A 19,340-nucleotide genomic window follows, 5' to 3' on the forward strand; every position below is an offset into this window, starting at 1 on the left:
CTTGGTGAGGAGCCCTCGGCCTGAACCCTCGGTTGCTCCATGAGGACCAAGCCCTGCTTTCGGGTGGGGTGTCAGAAGAATTGCCACGGCTCTCGGGGAGGAACAGTCCATCCATCCTGTGTGGATGGCTTTGAGAAATGGTTGAGGATGTCGGCTTTGGTTTCAGAGCCTGTCCTGTAGCAGTTGACGTGCTGAAGAAGGTCTTTTTGAACTGGGCACTGATCAACAGATCTCTAATAGATGAATAACTAAGCAATTTTTAAGGACTTGCAGACATAGTCAACAGGTTTATTTCCCGTAAAATTGTGCTAGAATTACGTGAAGAACTTACAGATTTTCCATCCTGACCTATTGTGGCTTAACATACTGCAAGACAACTTTTTATTCAGAGGCAGTTTCAGCTCTTGAGTTGGGGTGCAGTTGCTTTAGTGTAAAGAGAGGGTTAAATAGTTCATTAGCTCTCGATGTCAAGCGTTACAAAACCATAGCCTTTATTCACAATTCCACCTCGATATTCTAGGAGCCACCTTGAACTAGAACTGAAGCGGGAAAGAGACAGATGGTCGCACAGTCACCAGCGCAGCCAAGAAAACAAAAAAGGCGCAAAGAATTGGCTAAGACAGGTAATACGACTTCTATTCTTCTTGGCTTGTGTTTGAAGCATAGCTTCATTTTGCTCATTTGCTTTTCCTGAGCTTTATTAGGCAATAAATACGTATTGTTTATGTGCTACAACAAAAAGAGCTCTGGAAGATGTTTTACGCGCACTAAACAGGCAGTTTGTTGAGTTGAGCGTCACAAAAATATTGCAAGCGTTATACTTCATTGCGGAACACTGGTTTCCTCTTCCAAGCTGGGTACCTGACAAAATCTTGACAGCAATTGTGGTTTTCCTTCACTTGTTTAATAAAACCAAGTGTAATACAGCAGGAGACATGTTGTACACATTATATCTTATGAAAAGCAAACTTGCTCATTTTTAGTTTTTGCATCGTAATAAGGGAAATTCTCCCGAAAGAGGTAAATAGTAAAACTTGGGAGACAAAATTATCTCTTGAGGGTATCACAGATCACTTTCGGTGTTCTTTTAGTGCTGCGCATTAGTGAGTTCAGTGTTTTTTAAAGCGAAGCGCAGTGCTCATCTCGAGGGTAGAACTCGTAGTCCCCAAGTGAAACTCCCTTTTTAGCAGTAAATTTGCCTTTGAAAGTGGAAATCTGCTCTGCAGCTTGTTCTGTAAAACGAAACAGGCTCTTTTGCTGGGAATTGGCAGTAAAACAGTTGTTTTGGAGAACAAAACTTGTAACTACGAGAACTGTGAAGGAATAGAGGTTGTTTCTGCAATTCTCGTATGTGCTGCTGCACCTGAGAGTTGCCTGCACTGGGCTCCCCTGGGCTGCTTGAACAAGTCAGGTTTTTTTTTCTTTATTTAACCAATATTACACGTAATTTCAGTGAAGTTATTTACGCGTCATGAGTCATTTATCATGTTTGCTGTAGCAGAACAGCTATAATTCAGTAGAAGGAATTGGGAACTAAGTGCGATGCGGCTGGCCAGGAAAAATGAAAACAAGAAACCCCCCAAACCCAAAACTGGGGAGTCAAAGCAAAGGTTGGTTAGCTCTCTGGAAGGCAGAATAGCTGCGCTGCTTTGCTGACAGCCCGTCACTGGGTTTGAGACCAGGTGTCTGCAGGGGGTTATCCCCCTTTACTCAGTGGGCAAGCGCCGTAGCACCAGTGGGGTGTTCCCACTAGGAACGAACGGACCAACGTGCAAAAAAGCCGTTTCAGAACGGACTTCTCGTTTGCCACAAAACTTGTAGGTGGTGCTTGATCCGGTGGAAGTTTGCATTTACAGAAATTGAAGAGCTCCACTGAGATGGAGAGCGATGCACGCGCGGGTGATCCTGCCGGCACTTACCGTGCAGGCGGGCGGCTGGTTTTTAACGGTCGTGTGTGGCGTTACATAGATACGCGGCTCGGGCTGTGACCCAGGTCTGAGCTGGGGAGGAGAGGAGGATTTGTTTCCTTTCCTGGCTGAGGGGATTTGTCTCGCTGATCAGTCTTGAAAGAGCCTATTCAGCCCATCTACCTTTTCACCCTCTGCTGTTAAAATAAAAAATGGTGTGTTGTGGTTTAACCCGGCAGGCAGCTAAACACCACGCGGCCACTCGCTCGCTCCCCCCCGCCCCCCGCAGTGGGACGGGGGGGAGAATTGGGGGGGGGGGGGGGGGGGTAAAATTTGTGGGTTGAGATAAAGACAGTTTAATAGGACAGAGAAGGAAGGGAAAATAATAATCATAATGATAATAATGGTAAAAGAATATACAAAACAAGTGATGCACAATGCAATTGCTCACCACCTGCTGACCGATGCCCAGCCAGTCCCCCAGCAGCGATCGCTGCCCCCCAGCCAGCTCCCCCAGTGTCGATACTGGGCATGACGCCCTATGGTACGGAACAGCCCCTTGGGCAGTGGGGTCAGCTGTCCCGGCTGTGCCCCCTCCCCACTTCTTGTGCACCCGGCAGAGCGTGGGAAGCTGAAAAGCCCTTGACCAGTGTGAGCACTGCTCAGCAACGACGACACCATCGGTGTGTTATCAGCATTCTTCTCAGCCTAAACCCAAACCACAGCGCTATACCAGCTACTGGGAAGAAAATTAACTCTATCCCAGCCGAAACCAGGACAGGTGACTGAAGTTTCTTGTACCTTCTAGTACAAGGAGGTCATTGGACATGTTTAAGAGTCCATCTCTAAAATGTGAAGTAAACTTTTTGTTCACAGCAAAAGGGAAGCATGTAGAGCTGCTCCCAGGGTGGATTGGTGTTGGTATGCTTTCACAGGTCCAAATAGACCTCTGTGCCAAGGAGGGGCAGATCAGTATTCCTGGAGGATCAGGGGAAGGTCTCCCCTTGCAGCATGCCAGGGGTGAAACTGGAGTCTTCAAATAGTTCAACTGATGGGTACATGTTTCCTTTTGGCAGGATGGGAAGCTCAAAACCCAGGAAGAAAACGCTAAACTGAAACAGCCCCTAAGAGAGGAGAACAGTGTCCTGCCAAACAAGTATGGAAGAAAAATCTCATTTTTGCCTTCTCCTTTTCTAAGTCCTGCTTCCCCTCCTCCGGTTTCTTTGCTGATGGGAAGTTTGGAATACCGCAACTTCCCTTTTTAAGAAAGATTTTTCAAGCTTATGCCCTTTGTTGAGGTCTCTTTGCTGCTTTTTCATAGCTCTCAAAGGGAAGGAGGAGGTTCTACTGCTTGCCATCAGCATTTCTGGAGCTGAAAAGCTCTGTCTCTCTCCTATTTACCTTTGAACTTGTTGCGATATAAATCTGTTGTTTACTGATTTTTCTTACTTAATTAACCTTCATCAGCCAAATGTTGCAGATACCTGGACCTTTGGTACTTGAGTCCAAAGAAGGTATCTTTGTTGGTGAGGGAACGGAGAAGGGTTGGTGGATCCGTGGCATTTGGAGTGAATAACCACGGGCTTCGGGACAGGAATAGAAGCTGTTGGAGAACTTGAAATAATATTTCAAGATGGTTGTATAAAAATGTAGCTCAGGTGGCATGTTTCTAAACTCAATATTACAGAGGAGGATTCTTGTTGTAGGATTTGGTTAGTATTTGAAAGCTACGTTTCAGATTTGGTTTTACATGTGAAAAGATGTTTTAAAAGCCCCAGGGAAGAGCTCTGTAACGAGGACTGCGCTCAGAGATGGTAACAGCCGATTTCAAGTACTCTGAACGTCAGTGAAGAAACGCAGCGCTCTGACACGGTGCGCTGAATGCCAACGGAGAGTTAATCAGGAAAGTGTTGTCTTAAAAATAGCATAAGCTCAATTCAGATTTGCTTTACTAGATATTAAAAACCTTCAGGCCGTAGATGCTTTTTACCCCCGTTTCACCTTGAGTGTTTAAGCAGTGTGAGCGTCAGGCTGCCGATTTATCTGGAAGGCTGCAAAACACATCGCTGCCTGTTCACAGACATTGTAGGGGATCAAACGTTTTGCAGTAATAGGTTTAAAGCTAGTTTTAAACTGTGTTTGTACCATCTAAACAGCGTTTTCTATGTTCATGCTCCTTTCCTTTGCTCTTCTGAAGGTGTTTTGCAAGTTTTCCTCCTGCTCTTCCCATTTAGCCGGGAGCGCTGCATGTCTGAACGGCACCAGTCACATATTGCCTCTTTGCTTCGCTGTTTGACGAAGCTTAGGAACGCCTCGTCTCTCACGCGAGCAGACTTGGCAGCATGGTTTTGAAGAAACTAAACCAAAAATCTGTATGGGTAGGGTTTTAAAAACAGGATGAAGGAATTATCTGATAGTCCAGATGTTTTTCTTCAACGTAGCGGTGACTGAAGTGCCAGCTCCAAGTGACGATGTTCTTCTCTTGTAGGTTACCGGGCGGCACACAGGAAGAGCAGGTTGGTGATTCTTTTTTCTTGCATTGAAATTCTGAAGGGCAAGGGTACTGAGGGAGCTGCTGGGTCGCTGCAGCATCTTCCTTGCCCGAATACCCTGAAGTTTGACCTTCAGGTTTTGCCTTGGTGAGGATTTGTCTGTAGAGTCGGTAGCAGCAATCGTTCCCCAGTGGAAAAGTGCTGCTTATCTCATTAGAAAGGCTTTTAGTTGGCAGCGCTGCACCTACGTGAGTTCATTTTGCCTCCTCGGCACAGTCCTGTTGTTTTTTAAATTAATATTAACCACTTTGATGATTCCTTTGCCCCATGCCTTTCCTGGGTAGGTGTGACTAAAAAGAACAACGCAAGCATAATGTAATTTAGTGTTTGTGAAAATGGCGGCATTAAACCTCCTTGGTCTGGGCTGGGGTTTTGCCAGTGGCTCTGTAGGCTAGAGGGAAGGGCTGTTTTGGTCGGTTGGTTTGTTTAGTTGTTTCCATGTGTGTCAAATTGACTAGAATCCCTTCTTTCTCCCCCGGGCGCCTGGCAAGGCACGGCTAGACCCCTGACTGTCAGTGGGATGCTGCAACGCTCGCCTTGTGTCTTGTTTACGGGGCATTTCTGCATCTGTCAGCTCTTTTTCACAGTGAAAAAGATATCTAGTTCCCGCCTTGTTGCTGGGCCAGCAGCCTTGATCTCAGCCTGAAAATCGAGCCGCGTGGTCCTTGGTTCACGCAGCCGTGCCGTGCTTCCCGCCCGCCCTGTGGTGCAGCCAGCGCAACTGTAGTCATCCTGCAAACGCACGGTGGTCCTGTGTGCCTGCACGGCGTGCTGTGAATAGAGAGGGGTTGGGAACACAAGCACGCGAAATCTTCCTCCCCGTTGTAAGCTGCGGATCAGCCGCAGAGCTCTAATACAGGTGCCACGTAAAGACGCGTGTAAAGCAGAATGTCTTGGTTTTTACTTGGGGTTTAGGAACAGCTGTCAGGACCTGGAAACACGGAGATCTGCCAGCTCTGCCAGGAGGAAAGCAGCCGAAGCAAAAAAAAGGTAACTTTGAGGACTTGCACTGTCATCTCCCTCATCTGGTGAACGTGCATGTTCTCTGATTTTCATTTTTGAACAGCACAGATTTCCTACTGGTGACTTGGGACAAAGAAATGAGCCTTTTTGTGAAGTCCCCTTCACCCTTGAAGTAAACTTGTTAAAAAGTGGTCGCTTGAGGGTTCCCCGCTCTGCTCCGTGTTCAGTGGTTTGTTTTTCCTTCCCCTTAGCAGCTTCTTCCCTTTTCAGCTACGTGTTTTTTTTTTCTGGGATCAGTCAGAAGTGAGAATAGGGGGTGTTAACACTTGTTTGTTATTTTTCCACTGAAGCCACTTTGCCTTTTTCTCTTATTTTTATTCTTTTTTGTGGCTAAGCCCCTCTTCCTTTCCTCACTGCTTTACAGTCTGAATCTAGAGGGATTACGAGAGAGTTACCAAAAAGGGTGTTCAGTGGGAGCACTGCCTTCATCCAGATACTTTCTTCCACCGATGCTGAGGAGCAGGAGCAGTTTGCAAGGAAACAAGTCAAGGCACTGACAAAACTGCCGTCAGTGCCGCAGGCGTCCTGGTCCCACTGGTGCAAGTACTTCGGGGGGAGCTGGAAGTCCTGGGTTGCGTTTTCCCCTAGTTGATCTGCCAAGACCTGAACCGAAAGGCTGTTACGGAGCCGTGGACAGACGGGAGCAGGGAGGAGTCGGGTCAGGCAGTGCCAGCGAGGCCGGCTCCCGACACAAGGCTTGCAGGGCTCTGGCCTCCGCACCGGGTGAAGATGAACCAGTACCTTGGTTCCAGATAGGTCTTGGGAAATGTTTTTGGGGGACTGGGGAGCACAGCAGGGTTACCTGACCAGGAAGCTTTCAGGCTCACGCGGAGAAGCTGCGTCTGGCCAAGTGACGGGTGATGAGTTGCTGTTTTTCCGGGCAGGGGCTCCTGGCTGCAGCTGTGGCTGCAGTTCTGCCTGGCACAGAGACAGGCCTGGCAATTTGTTATTTTTTTGCCAGAGTAAACAGCTGCTCCCGAGCCAGCCCGCTCCGTGTTCCTCGACGTGGTCAGAAGCCAGCCCTCTCCTCCCCAACGCTGCCGTACCACGATGCTTAGAAGGGGGGGGCCTCTCCTGTTACACATGTGGGAACTCTGCGTAGGATTTCTGGTCTTTCCCATTCCCCTGTGTTTATCGTGAGAAAACACGTGAGTTCCAAGCGAAGCAAATGGCACTGCTTTATATCTGACTTGGATACATTTCCAAGTGCACGTGCATGTTTAAATACTCATCTCAGGCAGGACTTGTTGTTCCACTGTATTTGTATGGCTATATAATATACGTGTGTACCTCTTGTGACAAAATGCTCTAGCAGACTGGGTCAATTAAAACCTGAATGGTTCAGTATTGGTAAGTCTTTACCTGCTTTACTACAAGCCTTCACCAACTCTCTTTTGACCTAAGGAGCTTTGCTGTAAACTGGTCCTGAGCACAGGAGCAAACTTCTGTTCTTTGGAGGGGACAAGAGTGGAGTTTTGGAGCATCTTTCTCTAGCCCAGCGGAGGATTTGGGTTGACCGAACGATAATGGGAGAAAACATTGGTTTCTTTGTGTTGCTTGTGTCTTGAGCAGCTCCTTAATTTCTCTGTCCTCTTCCTGCATTCCAGAACACCTGCAAGAACTGTGGTGGCATCTTCTGTGAAGCCTGTTCAGCGAACGAGCTGCCCCTCCCGTCTAGTATTAACCCCGAGCGCGTCTGCAATCCCTGTCACAAGCAGCTCATCCAGCAGTATTCCACCAGTCCCTTGTAGGGGACGGGTTGCGGAGAGAGGTGACCAAAAAATGGTTGTAGCTGATGATGGTTTCTGGAGTTGTTCAGGGGGAATGTGAAGAGAAGACACTTGCCTGTGTTCTTTGGAGGTCAGAGGGGAAGCAGCTTGATGGTGTTTGCAGTCTCTTGTGACTAAAAGAACAGTCTGAGCCTTCCCCGTGCAAAAATCTGCCTGCTCTCAGACCTGAGCTTGTGCTGGGGAGAGCTGCTTTGGGAATGTCACATAGAGCTATCCCCAAGGTGTGCCCGAGCATCCTCAGGGCGCGGGGAGAACAGAGAGCCCTCGCCCAGAAAAGAGCTCTGTGTGTGCGCGTGCCTGCGTGTGCAAGTCGGGAAGGGTCTCGTCCTCAAGCGCGGGGTGTGACAGCATGCTGCTGCTAAGCGAAGGCTCGCTGAAAGCAGAAGGGGAGCATTTTTAATCCTCATATCTGGCTGCACTTGAAATACCATTTCCCCTTTCCCGGTTGCCTTTGACAATCTGGCTCAACGTGCGCCATGGGTGCCAGGTGCAAGGCAGCCAGGGAAGGCGCCAATAAACACTTTCTAGCTTCATTTCTTTGGCTCAGCCCGCTGGCTGTGGGCTTGCTATGCAAATCAGTATCGAAAAATCAAATAAAGCTGTGAAAGTTCTCTGTTGTAGGGGCTGGGGGGTGTCGGTTTTGAGGCGTGCACGATGTGAGAAGCGAGGGCCTGCACTGATCTGGCATGGAAGCGCCTTACGGCATCTCTGACCTTCCCCTCGGAGAGCCTCACTGTGACTCTGTGATTACAGAATGGTGCTCAAAGCTAAGGGTGTAACTGCACGTCCTGCCTTGCTGGGGCGATGGCAGGAACTGGATTCCCTGGTCTTTAGATACCAAATCCTCATCACGACACAGGGGGTGTAGGGCCACTTCGATCCACCTCTCCCCCTTGTGCACAGGAAAAAAACGTTGCAATAAACCTGGCATTTCCCTTTTTTTTTTTTTTTTTTTTTTTGCTAGCTCAAAACGAAGGCGAGATGAAATGGGAATGCTTTTCACCTACTACAAATTGTAATTGGAAACACAGGTTAAAGAGGTTTCACAGTTCATGCTACATCATTCTTTGTTGCTCTTATCTCAAGGAGTTTTGTGTTGCTCCAAAAAGCGGTGGTGGCTTCCTCACAGAGCACGTTGTAGTTGTGTTTGGTCTGTTCTATACTGGAAGCCTCCTGCAGTCTTTAAGACCACAGAATGTTTTGTAGTCCATAGAAAAACTGATGTATTTAAATGTGACAAATGCATTTGGTTTTGTACAAATGTTATTAGGGGTTAGTGGTTGAATTCCTCAGAGGGGATTTTCTGTTCATTAGACTGGCTGGAACTGCATTAAAAAGCAGCGTGTCAGAGCTGAGGTTATTTACGTGGTTGGTGTTAGTTTGTACCAGAATTACTCTCTTCTAGTTCCCTCTAGGCCTTGGCGTGTTCAGCCACCCAAGTTCTCCAACTCCTCTTAGTGCCCTTCAGAGCCAGAGCACTTCAGAGGGGTGAGACTTGAAATAGTTTTGCTTTGTCTGCTCTTCCCCCCGCCATGGTAGTTACCAGATACATTTCCTTGCTGCTGTCCCTTCCAGTCAATTACTAGTTGTGAACAGTGTTGAAATACGAAAAGCCTAGCACTCACGTGTGGGCACGCTGCTTTGCAGGGGTGAGACACCAGAGATGAAGATGATACCCAATTTAGTGTGAACAGTTTGGGGTATATACTGTACACAGCTATGAGATCTCAAATTCCTGCATCCCAACCCAGTGGGACTCGTCCCCCAAGGAGAAAGTGAGACCCAAGCAATTTCCATGTTAGAGGATTAAACTGGAAACCGGGCACTTACTGTAAATAATTTGAATGCTGCTATGTCCAGCATTTTGCAGGTCCAAAGGGACAGCTTATTTGTGACCTGGACCCAGCTTTCGACTGTCCCAGCAGGAGCAGCTGCCACTCTGCTTGCTCCAAGTGAAGGCTGTGACTGTTGTTCACATGAAAAGCGGGACAGCTCTGGAGCAGGTCCTCTGAAGTGACATGAGATCTCTATGAATGAGCAGGGAGGCGGCTGAAAACCCCTTCAGAACACAGCTCTGGTGGCCGTAACGGCAAGTGGCATTTAAAAAGGTCAGAGCGAGACTGTGCTCGCTGCCAGCTGTCTGTGTCAGCACTTGCCTCTTTCCTGGTGTCCCAGACTCCAGTGAATGTCTCTGCCTGTAAGGACTGGATGTTACGCTTCACAATGCTGCAGATGTTCAAGGCACGTTTGCTCAGGTACAGCTTGTAATGCCAGAGTGGGGGTTGGCACCTGGGCGTTTCGATGGGGGGGAGCGGAGGGCAGTTTTTTCTGATGTTAATTTTGTTCAACACAATAATAAAAACTTGATCATCTGTATCCCACGTCCCGAGTGGTCTTTCCATCCCATTCTGCTTTGGCTACGCGTATGGAACTATTTCAAAACCGGTAACGGATGACAGATGCTTACGCAGATTGAGAGGTGTGGTAGGAGGGATGAGGTATTGGTTATACGACACAGTGCGCCTGCTGACTTCTGCATCTGAGGATCTTAAATCACTCTGGTTTTGTTAATTGCCAACACTGGTGCTTTATTAATGCTTTGTGCACCATTACGCAGCTGGAGACTACAACTGCTCCATCCTGCAGCGTTTGCCATTCCTCCAGTACAGCTGCTTCTGCTTTTGCAACAGACAATCTTTCCACAGTATGTCAACACAATTTATTACATGCTTATACACAACGCTGAACTATACTTTATACAGTTTATCCTTGTTATTGAGCAGCGACACTCGTACTCGATCTTTACGCTCATACCCACGGAATGTGTTCACTTTGGCCTAAAAAGAAAGGAAAAAAACGGAAAAAGCAAAATGACTACCTCGCTGCAGCTTATTGCTTTTTTTTTTTCAAATGTACTGCTGCCTTTTATTTCAAATTATTGTCTCCAATAACAGAATTGTAGGATTTGGCAATGCTAAAAGATCTCACCAAAAAAGGTAAGATGACACAAACAGCTCCAACAGAGATGTTTTGATGTGGGGCTGCAGTACACGCACACAGGGCGGTGTTTAATTCTGCAGGAGCCAGAAACTCTTCTGGCTGCTCCTGGGCGGAGGCGGCAGGGAGGCAGGTCACAGTTAGGTGTGCATCTTGAATCTGCCCCAAGAGCTTATCTCTGGCCTAGATTAGAAATCTTGGGCTGCTGGGGCTGTGGGATGCTGCGGGGGGTTGCCTGCCCTCCCTGCTGCAGCTGTGGGGGCCAGGAGCTCGGGGAGCAGCGCGTCACCCCCACTTTCAGAAGAGGATTCATGGAAGCATGCCAAGTTGGCCAGGCCCTTCCATAAAGGTCACAAGAAATTTCTTTCCTCATACAAACATTCTGCCTTCACGGCTGTAGACCTGGGAAACCCTGCTTTTGCAGAGGGGAGGGCGGGCTCGTGTTTTCAGTAAGGTGTGTGACCCGATGCTGTTTCAGCAGCAAAAACTGCCACACCGCCCTGTGCCCGCCTCTGCAGGAGGGCCACCTTCCTCATGCTCACACCCAACACAGCCTGCAATTTTTCTCTTGTAAATGGCAAGGAGAGCTACGCAGTTTCTGTCCAACAAAAAAAGCAAAAACTCTCCCACTACAGGACAGGAAGTTAGTGCTGGCTGTAACCTCAGCAAGGAGCTGCCGCCCCTTCCCCATAGGACTTTTATCACGTGGAATCTGGATTCGCAGGCCAGAGGGTCCAGGCTCAACGCCTGACCTCAGCTTAGCGATCTGATCCCTTCAGCCACTCTAAATCTTAGCCTTTAAGCTAGCTGAAATCCAAAGTACCAGAAATAGTAAGCCTGAGGCACACGTTGCTAAAAAGGGAACAGGAACAACAGAGAAGGATGCACTTACCAAATCTGAGACTCTGTCTGTCACTAGCAGTTTTCTTTTGCCTTTGGATGCTCATTCAGGAATAATTCAATGGCACTGCACTCTGGGGAACAATTTGAGAGAGGCAGTCTGTGTTCAGTGACTTGTATGTGTTACATTTTCTTTTTTGCACAAAGCCAATGTCACATTATGGGGTAATTTGGAATCTATGTTTAAGCTGATCCTTTTGCACAGCGTGTTAACAGTAGCGTGACAAGCTGTGCCAAACTACCCGAGGATCCAAGTCTCGGGGTTGTAAGATCCCCTCTGCTTTACTTACGCAGCTGTGACCCCTCCTTAGCCATTGCGGCGACTGCGTCCTCTTGGCTCTCGAAATGCACATCCGCTTCTCCTGTGGCGTCTCCATGGGAGTTGTATTCTACCATGATCCTTGTGGGCTTCAGCGGAGCAAAAAACTGAAAAAGAGGAAAACAAAAGAGCGTTTAGTGAGAAAGAAATGACAGAACAGTAAGGCACCCTATTACCAAGAAACTTGATGGTTTTACTCATAAAGCCTGTGCAGCTATGGGGGAGCCTGAGCTCCTGAGTAGCAAAAGGCCCCCTTCTCCATCTGGGTGAAGCTGGGACACACCCAAGTCACCTGTCCCACGGTGCGCAGCCTCCCACCCTCTGTAATCTCCTGGCAGAGTAATTCTTGACAGGAACAAAAATCCTCACACAGCACACGTGTTCTGTACACGTCAAAGTCATCAAGCGCAGGTACATTCGCTCTGTGACACTGTATACAATTAAAGTGAAGTAAAAATTGATATTAAAAAGATCCTGAAATTCATTTTTGTACAATCAGCTACTCTGAAATCGAGCTAAGATTATAAACGGCTACTCAAGTCAAAGTGACGGATATTAAGACAGCCCAGCAACCTTTAATCCATTCTTATTTATGGAGGTGAGCACATCACTGTTGTACCCATGAGGCCACGGCTACCCTGGGGAGCCTGTAACCCTCAGCAAGCTCAAGTCTCCAAATGCATTCAGCCTGAACCACACTGAAGAGTAACACAGACCCAGATAAATTAAAAATCTGAAGTTACTGCATCTGTAACAATTAATCAAGGGTTTGCATTGGTAATGACAACTGATTTTCATTCATAGTTTTACTGTTACTCACATTTATTATGTCCTGGACACTAGCTTGGGTTGGAAAACCCCTCATGTGAACAAAGTGCAGCGGTGATGAGATGTTCCCAGGTTCTAAAACGTTCCCGGAGCTTTCCGTTCCTTCCCCGCACAATTCTGTGGAATGGAGGAAAAAAAACATCATTAATGCTTGCAATTATCACCTCCCTCACGAGAAAGCTGTAGACACGCAGCGTCATCCTCGCAGCAGACAATCAGGGTAAAATGAAGAGGCCTCAAAGAACAGGCAGGACAGGGAGGGACTCACTCTTTTCTCTTTCAGCAGCGGAGCCTCCTGTGTTGCTCGATCCCCTTTCTTCAGAAATGATGGATTCATATTCTTTCCTCACTTTGTTGTAGGTCACCATCTGCCTGTCATAAGGCACGTGCTTTTGCATTTGATGCTTTCTACTTACGTACACTTCTATGTATCTAGAATTCAAAGGAAAAGATTACATGGCACACCTCGCGCCTCGGCAAAGAACTCAAGGTTTTGAGAAAGTACCTTCAGGACGTTCTCCTACCTCAGCTCTGCTTACATACTAGGTGTGAGAGCCATGGCACGGTAAGCACTGGTTTTGAAGAATTAATTCATTTAAATTGCACAGTTACGTTTATGAAAGCCCTTTTCAACTTGCAGGGACAGCCCCTCTCCGGTATAAACCCACATATTGTGAGACAGGTTCCCAGTTTGGTCTGGACAAAGTCTTTAGTTTACAGCCTTACACAAAGTTCTTGAGAATTGCTATCAGTCGCTTACAAGTCAAAATTCTGTTTTGTCGCAGAAATACAGATTTATTTCCTCTAAAAAATGTTTTCTATTTCTTTCAGTAGCATGCATACTTTTTGAGCAGCCCTGTACATAAGGCTGTTTTCCCCTCATTGCATCTCTGGAAATTGCACTATTCTCATCTCTACAAACCCCAAATTAAAAAAATACCCAATGCCAAAACAGATTACTGAAACAGGAAGACGGAGAGGATGCATAGGGTCATATTAAATACTTCAGTGGAGCCGTAAGATTTTAAATATTGCTATGAAATTGATGGGATAAAATGTAACAGGCTGTGTGTGAAAGCTGTGGGTACAATACACCAGTATGTAATGCAACATTAAGGGACTCAAGCAAGATCCCACTTTACACAGCAGAAAGAAAAAACACAACAACAAACCCTTATTTGTAGGTTTAGTCAAAGTATAACATTATAACGCCTTACATTTCTATCTACCCACCCCAGAACCCTTAACTCAGCGCTGCCTGTGCTAATCTTTCAGAGAGCTGGCAACAGTACCAGCTGGGCCTCACACAAATTTAACTAGCAGCATTAAATTAGGCCATTTTCACAGCACTAAAGCAGTAACGTGATGAAGAAGAGAATATGGACATCCAGGTGAGGAGGCTTTCCTCCCTTCCTAAGGAAAGCGGCTACAGTAAGGGAGGTAACACCCCGTACAGGCTGAGAGCTTACAGCTCAGCCCCCTGACCCCATGCTCAGTACTGTGCACAGCTAAGGCCCTTTCTGGATAAAACGGATAGCCCGGGAAGAATGAACGAGAACAAGTTGACAGCAGTTTGGGAAACCACTTGGTTTCTTGGCTAATCACACAGAAACAAAGGTGTATGAGCTCGGGTAGGGGAGTCAGATCAGCTCTTGTCCGATCGTGACAAAGAAAAAATTAACGGCAGACTGAGAGTTAATTAATCTCTATTGGGGGGCAGGGAAGTGTGTCAGTTAATTCAATTATTGGGCACACCTACAGAGCAGCTGTTTTCTTTTAATATGGGTGGAGGGACAAGCACAAGGAAATGCAGACTGGAAACAGGAAATTAGGAAACAGAAGAAAGGAAGCAGGTGCTGTGGAGGAGAAGTGGAAAGGTTTGGAGAGGGCTTTTGCTACCTGATATTCAGAAAGAGAACTTGGTGGGTTATTAAAGAAAAATCAGAAACCTCTGCAGGTTAAAAGCAATCTTAGGATTTTTTTTTTCCCCGAGTGCAGCTCAGGATTCTGAGAAAAAATGGTATATACTCCTGTTTGAGGAAGAGAGGCTCTTGTGAGCAAATTGTGTGGTATAGGGCTCAGTGCTCTGGCAGAAAATGGCTAAACATGGATTCCTGAGGAAGGAGGACAGCCCGGGTGGGTGCAGTCACCAAAGAGGTAGACGATTGTATGGCGTGGGCCAGCAGTCAAGGCTGGGAAGGGATTCAAGCCAGAGGTGAGTGGTAAGCTGTGCTTTGTACAATGTACTCTCCAAGTAGAGACACTGACTGTGCCTGGTACTGGGCTGAAGGGAAGGGTGAGCGTTGCCAAAATTGTGGAAAGCACCAGGGAACCTGCCGGAAATTTGGCAGGGGCAAATGTCTGTAGGAGGTGCAGGATCCCCACGCACTTGCGACTGGGCAAGCAGTGTCTGTCTAGTGTTCCCCGCTCTGAATGCTATCACCCCATTTTTGTTGGGATGAGACTGCCTTCAGGAATACTTAAAAAGAACTGAGACTTTCTCTGAGAGGCCCCAAATTCCACCAAGCTACGAGCGCTGAGGGTGCCTCTGCAGCACACAGAAGCGTGAAAGAGGCTTCATCTTCTTTTCTCCAGTTTTGTCAAGGTTCTGAAGAAAAGATCACAGGAGGGGGTAACACGTGGGTTACACAGAGTATTTCAGAGGGTGCTATTAAAAAAGAAATGCTTTTTTAATAAGCCACAAAGTAACAGTCTGACACCACTATGAGAAAGGCTTAGCTACGATTTCTACTGAAATTTGAATATGAAGTCTGAGTTCAAGGTTTTAAGGGTAATAAAGGCAGAAGCTTCCTTAATAATAACGTGAGCATGGGATAGCCTAAGATTAGCTGTTTCACCTTGTAAGAAGCAAGCTGTAAGTCACACAGCACACTTCATACCATCTTCTTCTACCCTTGTGAAACACCTACCTATTTCCCATATATTCCCTGTGTCGTAACAGGGCTTTAGCTGCCATGTCAGGAGCTGCAAACTGCACGAAAGCTTCTCCTGTTCTTCTTTCTCCCCGGTAAACAAAAGCTATGTCAGTTATTTTCAAACCTATGGAAGTGTGAGGAGAAAAAGGCATTTAAGCTGTCAGGAACTTGTGCCATAGCTCAGAGACATTTCTTCCCTTACTCTTCTGGGTTTTGACAAGCTAATCAGGCAGTTATAGTTCTGAAACAACTGCTCATGCTGGACTATATACCTTTTTTTTTTTAAACTTTTTTTAAAACTCCAATTTACTTGCTTTGTTTAACTTAGTTTTCACAGAAGGCTTAATTGCCAATAATGAATCAACTTTGGGCTTCAAGTAACTATGAAAACAGCAAGTGAATCCAAGTTCTAGACAACAAGGAAGTCCAGAGCACAAATGCTCTCAACATTTGCTCATACTGTTATGGTAACTTTTTCCCATCTCTTTAAAACCCAGGTCAAATTTGCTGAACTGCCATTTTTGTGCTGTATAGGAGCTTCTTGGGGAGCCTGCAATCAGTAAATAGCTATATCTGACATGATACAGAGTGCATACTAGGCTGAGCTCCTACAGTCACTTTTCAGGAATGCCTTTTTGCATACCTCTTTGCACCCCGTTACTTTCTTAAAGGGTCTCGCCAAGCTCCTAAAGAAATGGAAATACTTCCTCCAAAATGCTGCCCTAGTCATCTCATTGTGATAACTCTGCACTAGATGCCCTCAAACATATTGAACTACTGGTTATCAACTGAATGCTTTACTATTGGTGGCTTTGCTTTTGGCATGATGGTGGTTGTTATGAGCCTTAGTCCTAGAGGCCTCTGTGTGCACGCCTACCTGGAGTGGAAGAAGTTGGGGAGGAAGAACTGGGTTTGGTTTAGTCTACAAGTTAAACTGTACCTAGGGAAATGTCAATTTATTTTGCAAAACCTAGAAAGGCTTCTTTCCTAATGAATGCAGGCAGCAACCACCTGGATTGCTCTAGCACCGAGTGTGGGACCTGAGCGTGCACACACGCACTGTGCAAGGCTTGCTCAGCTGAGAACTGGTGCGGTTAACTTTCACAACCATTAACAAGCCAGTAATAAAAAAATTGCTGTTAACAGTTTTAACAGTGGCATAAGTGATCTAACTGTCACGATTATGCATCTGTGAATACCCACGCTGCATTCACTTGTACTTTAACTCTCATACAGGCATTTTTTCCCCCGCTTAACCTGGCCAAATTATGCACTGGTAGCAATCCAATTGCAGATAATAGGATCTAGGTTCCCCCTCTCTTTCCTTCTCCACCCCCATAAGAGTGCTGCAAGTACTGATTCTAGGTTAGACCTGCAGAAAGTCAAAGGTGCAAGAAAGCTTTTGAGCTTGTTCAGAAAGCCTTAGTCACTTCTAGCTGCAGAGGGACAGCAACTCCTTATACTGTTTAAGGTGTTCAAGGCTGAATGTGCTTTTGTTTTTCTCACTTCGAGGAACAACAGCCTAGCTAAGCATCAACTTGGAGAAGTAACCGAAGAGCACGGACTAGGCCGAGTTACCCGAGAAAAAGTCTGCAATATCATCCTCAGTAGAGCTGAACGGAAGGCCTCTGAGTAGTACAACTCCATCATTCATGGCTTGCGATTCATCCCGCAGACTTCGTAGTAAGCCCTCTACGTCACTATCGTGTACTTCAAAAACTGCAAGGAATACAGGCACAAAACATATTTTTTCCCTCATGGTACTCAGAAGGTGGCACTCTGCAGGCATTCTTCAAGGAAGCTTTTTTCCCCCTGTAAAACTGCATGTTTCTTCCCCCACCCCATACTCTATGGTCCTGCAATGGTGACCCTCACTGCACAAGCCACTTTGCTTTTCCTGTCCAGCATAGGAAATTTTAGCTTAATGGTGCCTTGTTGGCTAATTTGCTGCTCTGTTCCGCATCCTGCCCCTCTCTGCGCCAGCCCGCTTTATTATTCAAGCAATTCTTATTCACTTGATCACGAGTTTTCTTCCTATGTAACTTCTGTCATTTCAAACCCACCTTTCACGTAGCGTGGGCCCATATACCTCAGGTGCTTTTCCAAGGCTCTCTGGACATCTGCTTTCGACTCCAGCTCGATCAAGGCATCCCCCCTGCGTCTCCCATCCCTGTTTAAGAGGAAGTGTATGCCGTTCTCACCGTTTCGAATTCTACAGCCTAGAAATCAGGGAACACACGATACAGAAACATACGCAACTGCATCAAACATGGTGGTCTTGTGATTGCAGATGAAAACTGAGTATTCTGCATAGAGCTATGCCCCTCAGCAGTGCAAAATACTGTCCTGACACAAAGGATAGGAAACTCCTGTTTCTAACCTTAACTCTAACACACAATGCTTATTAGAGATAAGAAATTGATCTCACATCCATTAGCTGCCACAGCTGTATAACTGTATAATACATATTCTCATATTATTGGTAAACTTAATTGTTTCCAAGTTGACACTGAGAACAAATGCTATAGTTTTTCAGTCTCTATAGCTATACTCTGCCTGCTCTAATTTCTGCCTGTTCCTTTCCCCTAGGACTTCAGACCGACTTAATTTAGTTCGGCAGGTTATTAAAAAATTCAAAAACTTGGATCTGACCATCTAGTCTACTCTGGAAGGATGCACCATAATATTACAGTATAGAGGGATCAGCCCTGCTAAGGTATGCACAAGTCTATGAATTAGGATGAGAAAGCAACACTGACGTTTAAACTAGTAAGTAAAAACCACTCCAGTTTATTTAAAAGAGGGGAGGTGGGGGGGAAAAGCCAACCATAATGGTCTTTAAAGGAGCCACTTCGAATTGGATTGCCTTTACTGTGGAGACACTGACTAAGAAGGGAAAGACTCGCTCAATTAAATATAAAATGCCATCAGGATGGGTTTCTAGTCATTGTCCAGCAGTTTGGAAGCTGATTATTTGTTTTATATGTGTAAATCGTGAATAATTCTGCAGCAGTATTAAACACTCATCTTGCTCTGGCTAATGATCTTTAAATTTTCTTTCTGTTAACTAATAATCAACTATTGGATTCAATAACACCCCACTGAACAGTTACGCAGGAGAATTAACTGCCATACTATCAAAAAAGGTAAGCACGTCTTCCTCGGTGCAGGAGAAGGGGAATCCTTGCGCCCTGATGAGAAAGACATTGTCACTTTCTGCCTGGGGTGACTCCGGTTCCTGCTCTGAGAGGTGACCTTCCCGGGAGGGTGCATCTGTAACCTGTCACCAAAAAGAAACAAAAGAAACCCCACATGAAAAAGTGGAAGCGTGCAGCTGTCGGCAGCGGTACCGCGCTAGGCTCAGCTGTGCGGGTGGGGGGGTGGTAACAGGCCTCGGGCAGTGTGGGGGGAAGGACAGGGGAGAGCAAGGGCAAGCCAGGCGCTGCACATGGCGCAGGCCGCCGCCGCCTCCCCGCCGGTGGTGGATGAGGCCGCGGGGCCCCGCCGCCCCGCTCCCACCTGCCCTCCGGCCCCGCTGACGGGCCGCCGTCGCCCCGCCGTACCGCGGCGGCGGGAGCTGCCCCCAAGGCGGCGGGGGCCGCTGCCAGGCGGCGGCGGTCCGCCCGACTTCCGCGCAAGGGCGCAGGCCGCGGTCGCGGCCCCCGCTCCGTCCCGGGCAGCGGCCCGGCGGGGGCCCCTCCATCCCCCCCGGCCGCGCGCCGCCGCCGCCGCCATTTTAGGCGCCGTCCCCGCGGGCCCCTACCTGGCTGTAGCTGCGGACCGCAGCGCAGAGGGGAGCGGGAGCCCGCGGCGCGCCCAGCCCCGGCCAGAGGGCGGCGGCGGCGGCGCTGGGGAGGCTGCGGGCGGGCGGCGGGCGCAGCCAGAGCGGCGGGCGGCGGCCGAGCAGCAGGGCGGCCAGGCCGCGGCACGCTGCAGCGGCGGCGGCCATGGGCGACGGGCGGGGGCTCGGGGGCTCCGCCTCCCCTTCCCAGGCGGCGCCGGGCGCAGGGGGTGTCCCCCGGCCGGGAAGCGCCTTCCGCGCACCCCGCGGCGCTCCTCGGCGGCCTGAGGGGGCCTGGGGGTGAGAG

General features: G+C 47.7%; 2 protein-coding genes across 3 annotated transcripts in view; one reads left to right on the top strand and one right to left on the bottom strand.

Annotated features, from left to right (window-relative positions):
* The window catches only part of RUFY3 (RUN and FYVE domain containing 3), a 59,278-nt gene extending 49,630 nt beyond the window's left edge, over positions 1-9,648 (top strand). For both annotated transcript variants that reach the window (XM_075501315.1, XM_075501316.1), the window contains 5 exons: positions 521-623; positions 2,984-3,063; positions 4,396-4,423; positions 5,375-5,449; positions 7,090-9,648. In XM_075501315.1, the coding sequence (XP_075357430.1) occupies positions 521-623; positions 2,984-3,063; positions 4,396-4,423; positions 5,375-5,449; positions 7,090-7,233 (430 nt within the window). In that variant the 3' untranslated portion in view covers positions 7,234-9,648. The remainder of the gene's footprint in view (positions 1-520; positions 624-2,983; positions 3,064-4,395; positions 4,424-5,374; positions 5,450-7,089) is intronic.
* A 328-nt stretch (positions 9,649-9,976) lies between these two features.
* On the bottom strand, positions 9,977-19,226 carry GRSF1 (G-rich RNA sequence binding factor 1). Its single transcript, XM_075501318.1, has 10 exons — positions 19,016-19,226; positions 18,388-18,532; positions 17,316-17,471; positions 16,831-16,971; positions 15,247-15,376; positions 12,585-12,748; positions 12,309-12,433; positions 11,460-11,595; positions 11,162-11,243; positions 9,977-10,109 (listed from the first exon to the last, which is right to left on the bottom strand). Exons 1-9 carry the CDS (start codon positions 19,199-19,201, stop codon positions 11,185-11,187), a joined length of 1,242 nt encoding a protein of 413 aa, XP_075357433.1. The 5' UTR covers positions 19,202-19,226; the 3' UTR covers positions 9,977-10,109; positions 11,162-11,184.
* Positions 19,227-19,340: the final 114 nt, after the last annotated feature.

Source organism: Mycteria americana, chromosome 4 (assembly GCF_035582795.1).
Source record: "Mycteria americana isolate JAX WOST 10 ecotype Jacksonville Zoo and Gardens chromosome 4, USCA_MyAme_1.0, whole genome shotgun sequence".
Lineage (NCBI taxonomy): Eukaryota > Metazoa > Chordata > Aves > Ciconiiformes > Ciconiidae > Mycteria > Mycteria americana.

Bases quoted from the DNA above. Each gene is read 5' to 3' on its own strand.
- GRSF1 (XM_075501318.1), bottom strand. From the start codon at position 19,201: ATGGCCGCCGCCGCTGCAGCGTGCCGCGGCCTGGCCGCCCTGCTGCTC. The intron at 16,972-17,315 runs GTGGGTTTGAAA...TATTCCTTGCAG, and splicing joins GGGCCCACGCTACGTGAAAG to TTTTTGAAGTACACGATAGT. The intron at 12,434-12,584 runs GTGAGTCCCTCC...TCCATTCCACAG, and splicing joins CGCTGCTGAAAGAGAAAAGA to AATTGTGCGGGGAAGGAACG.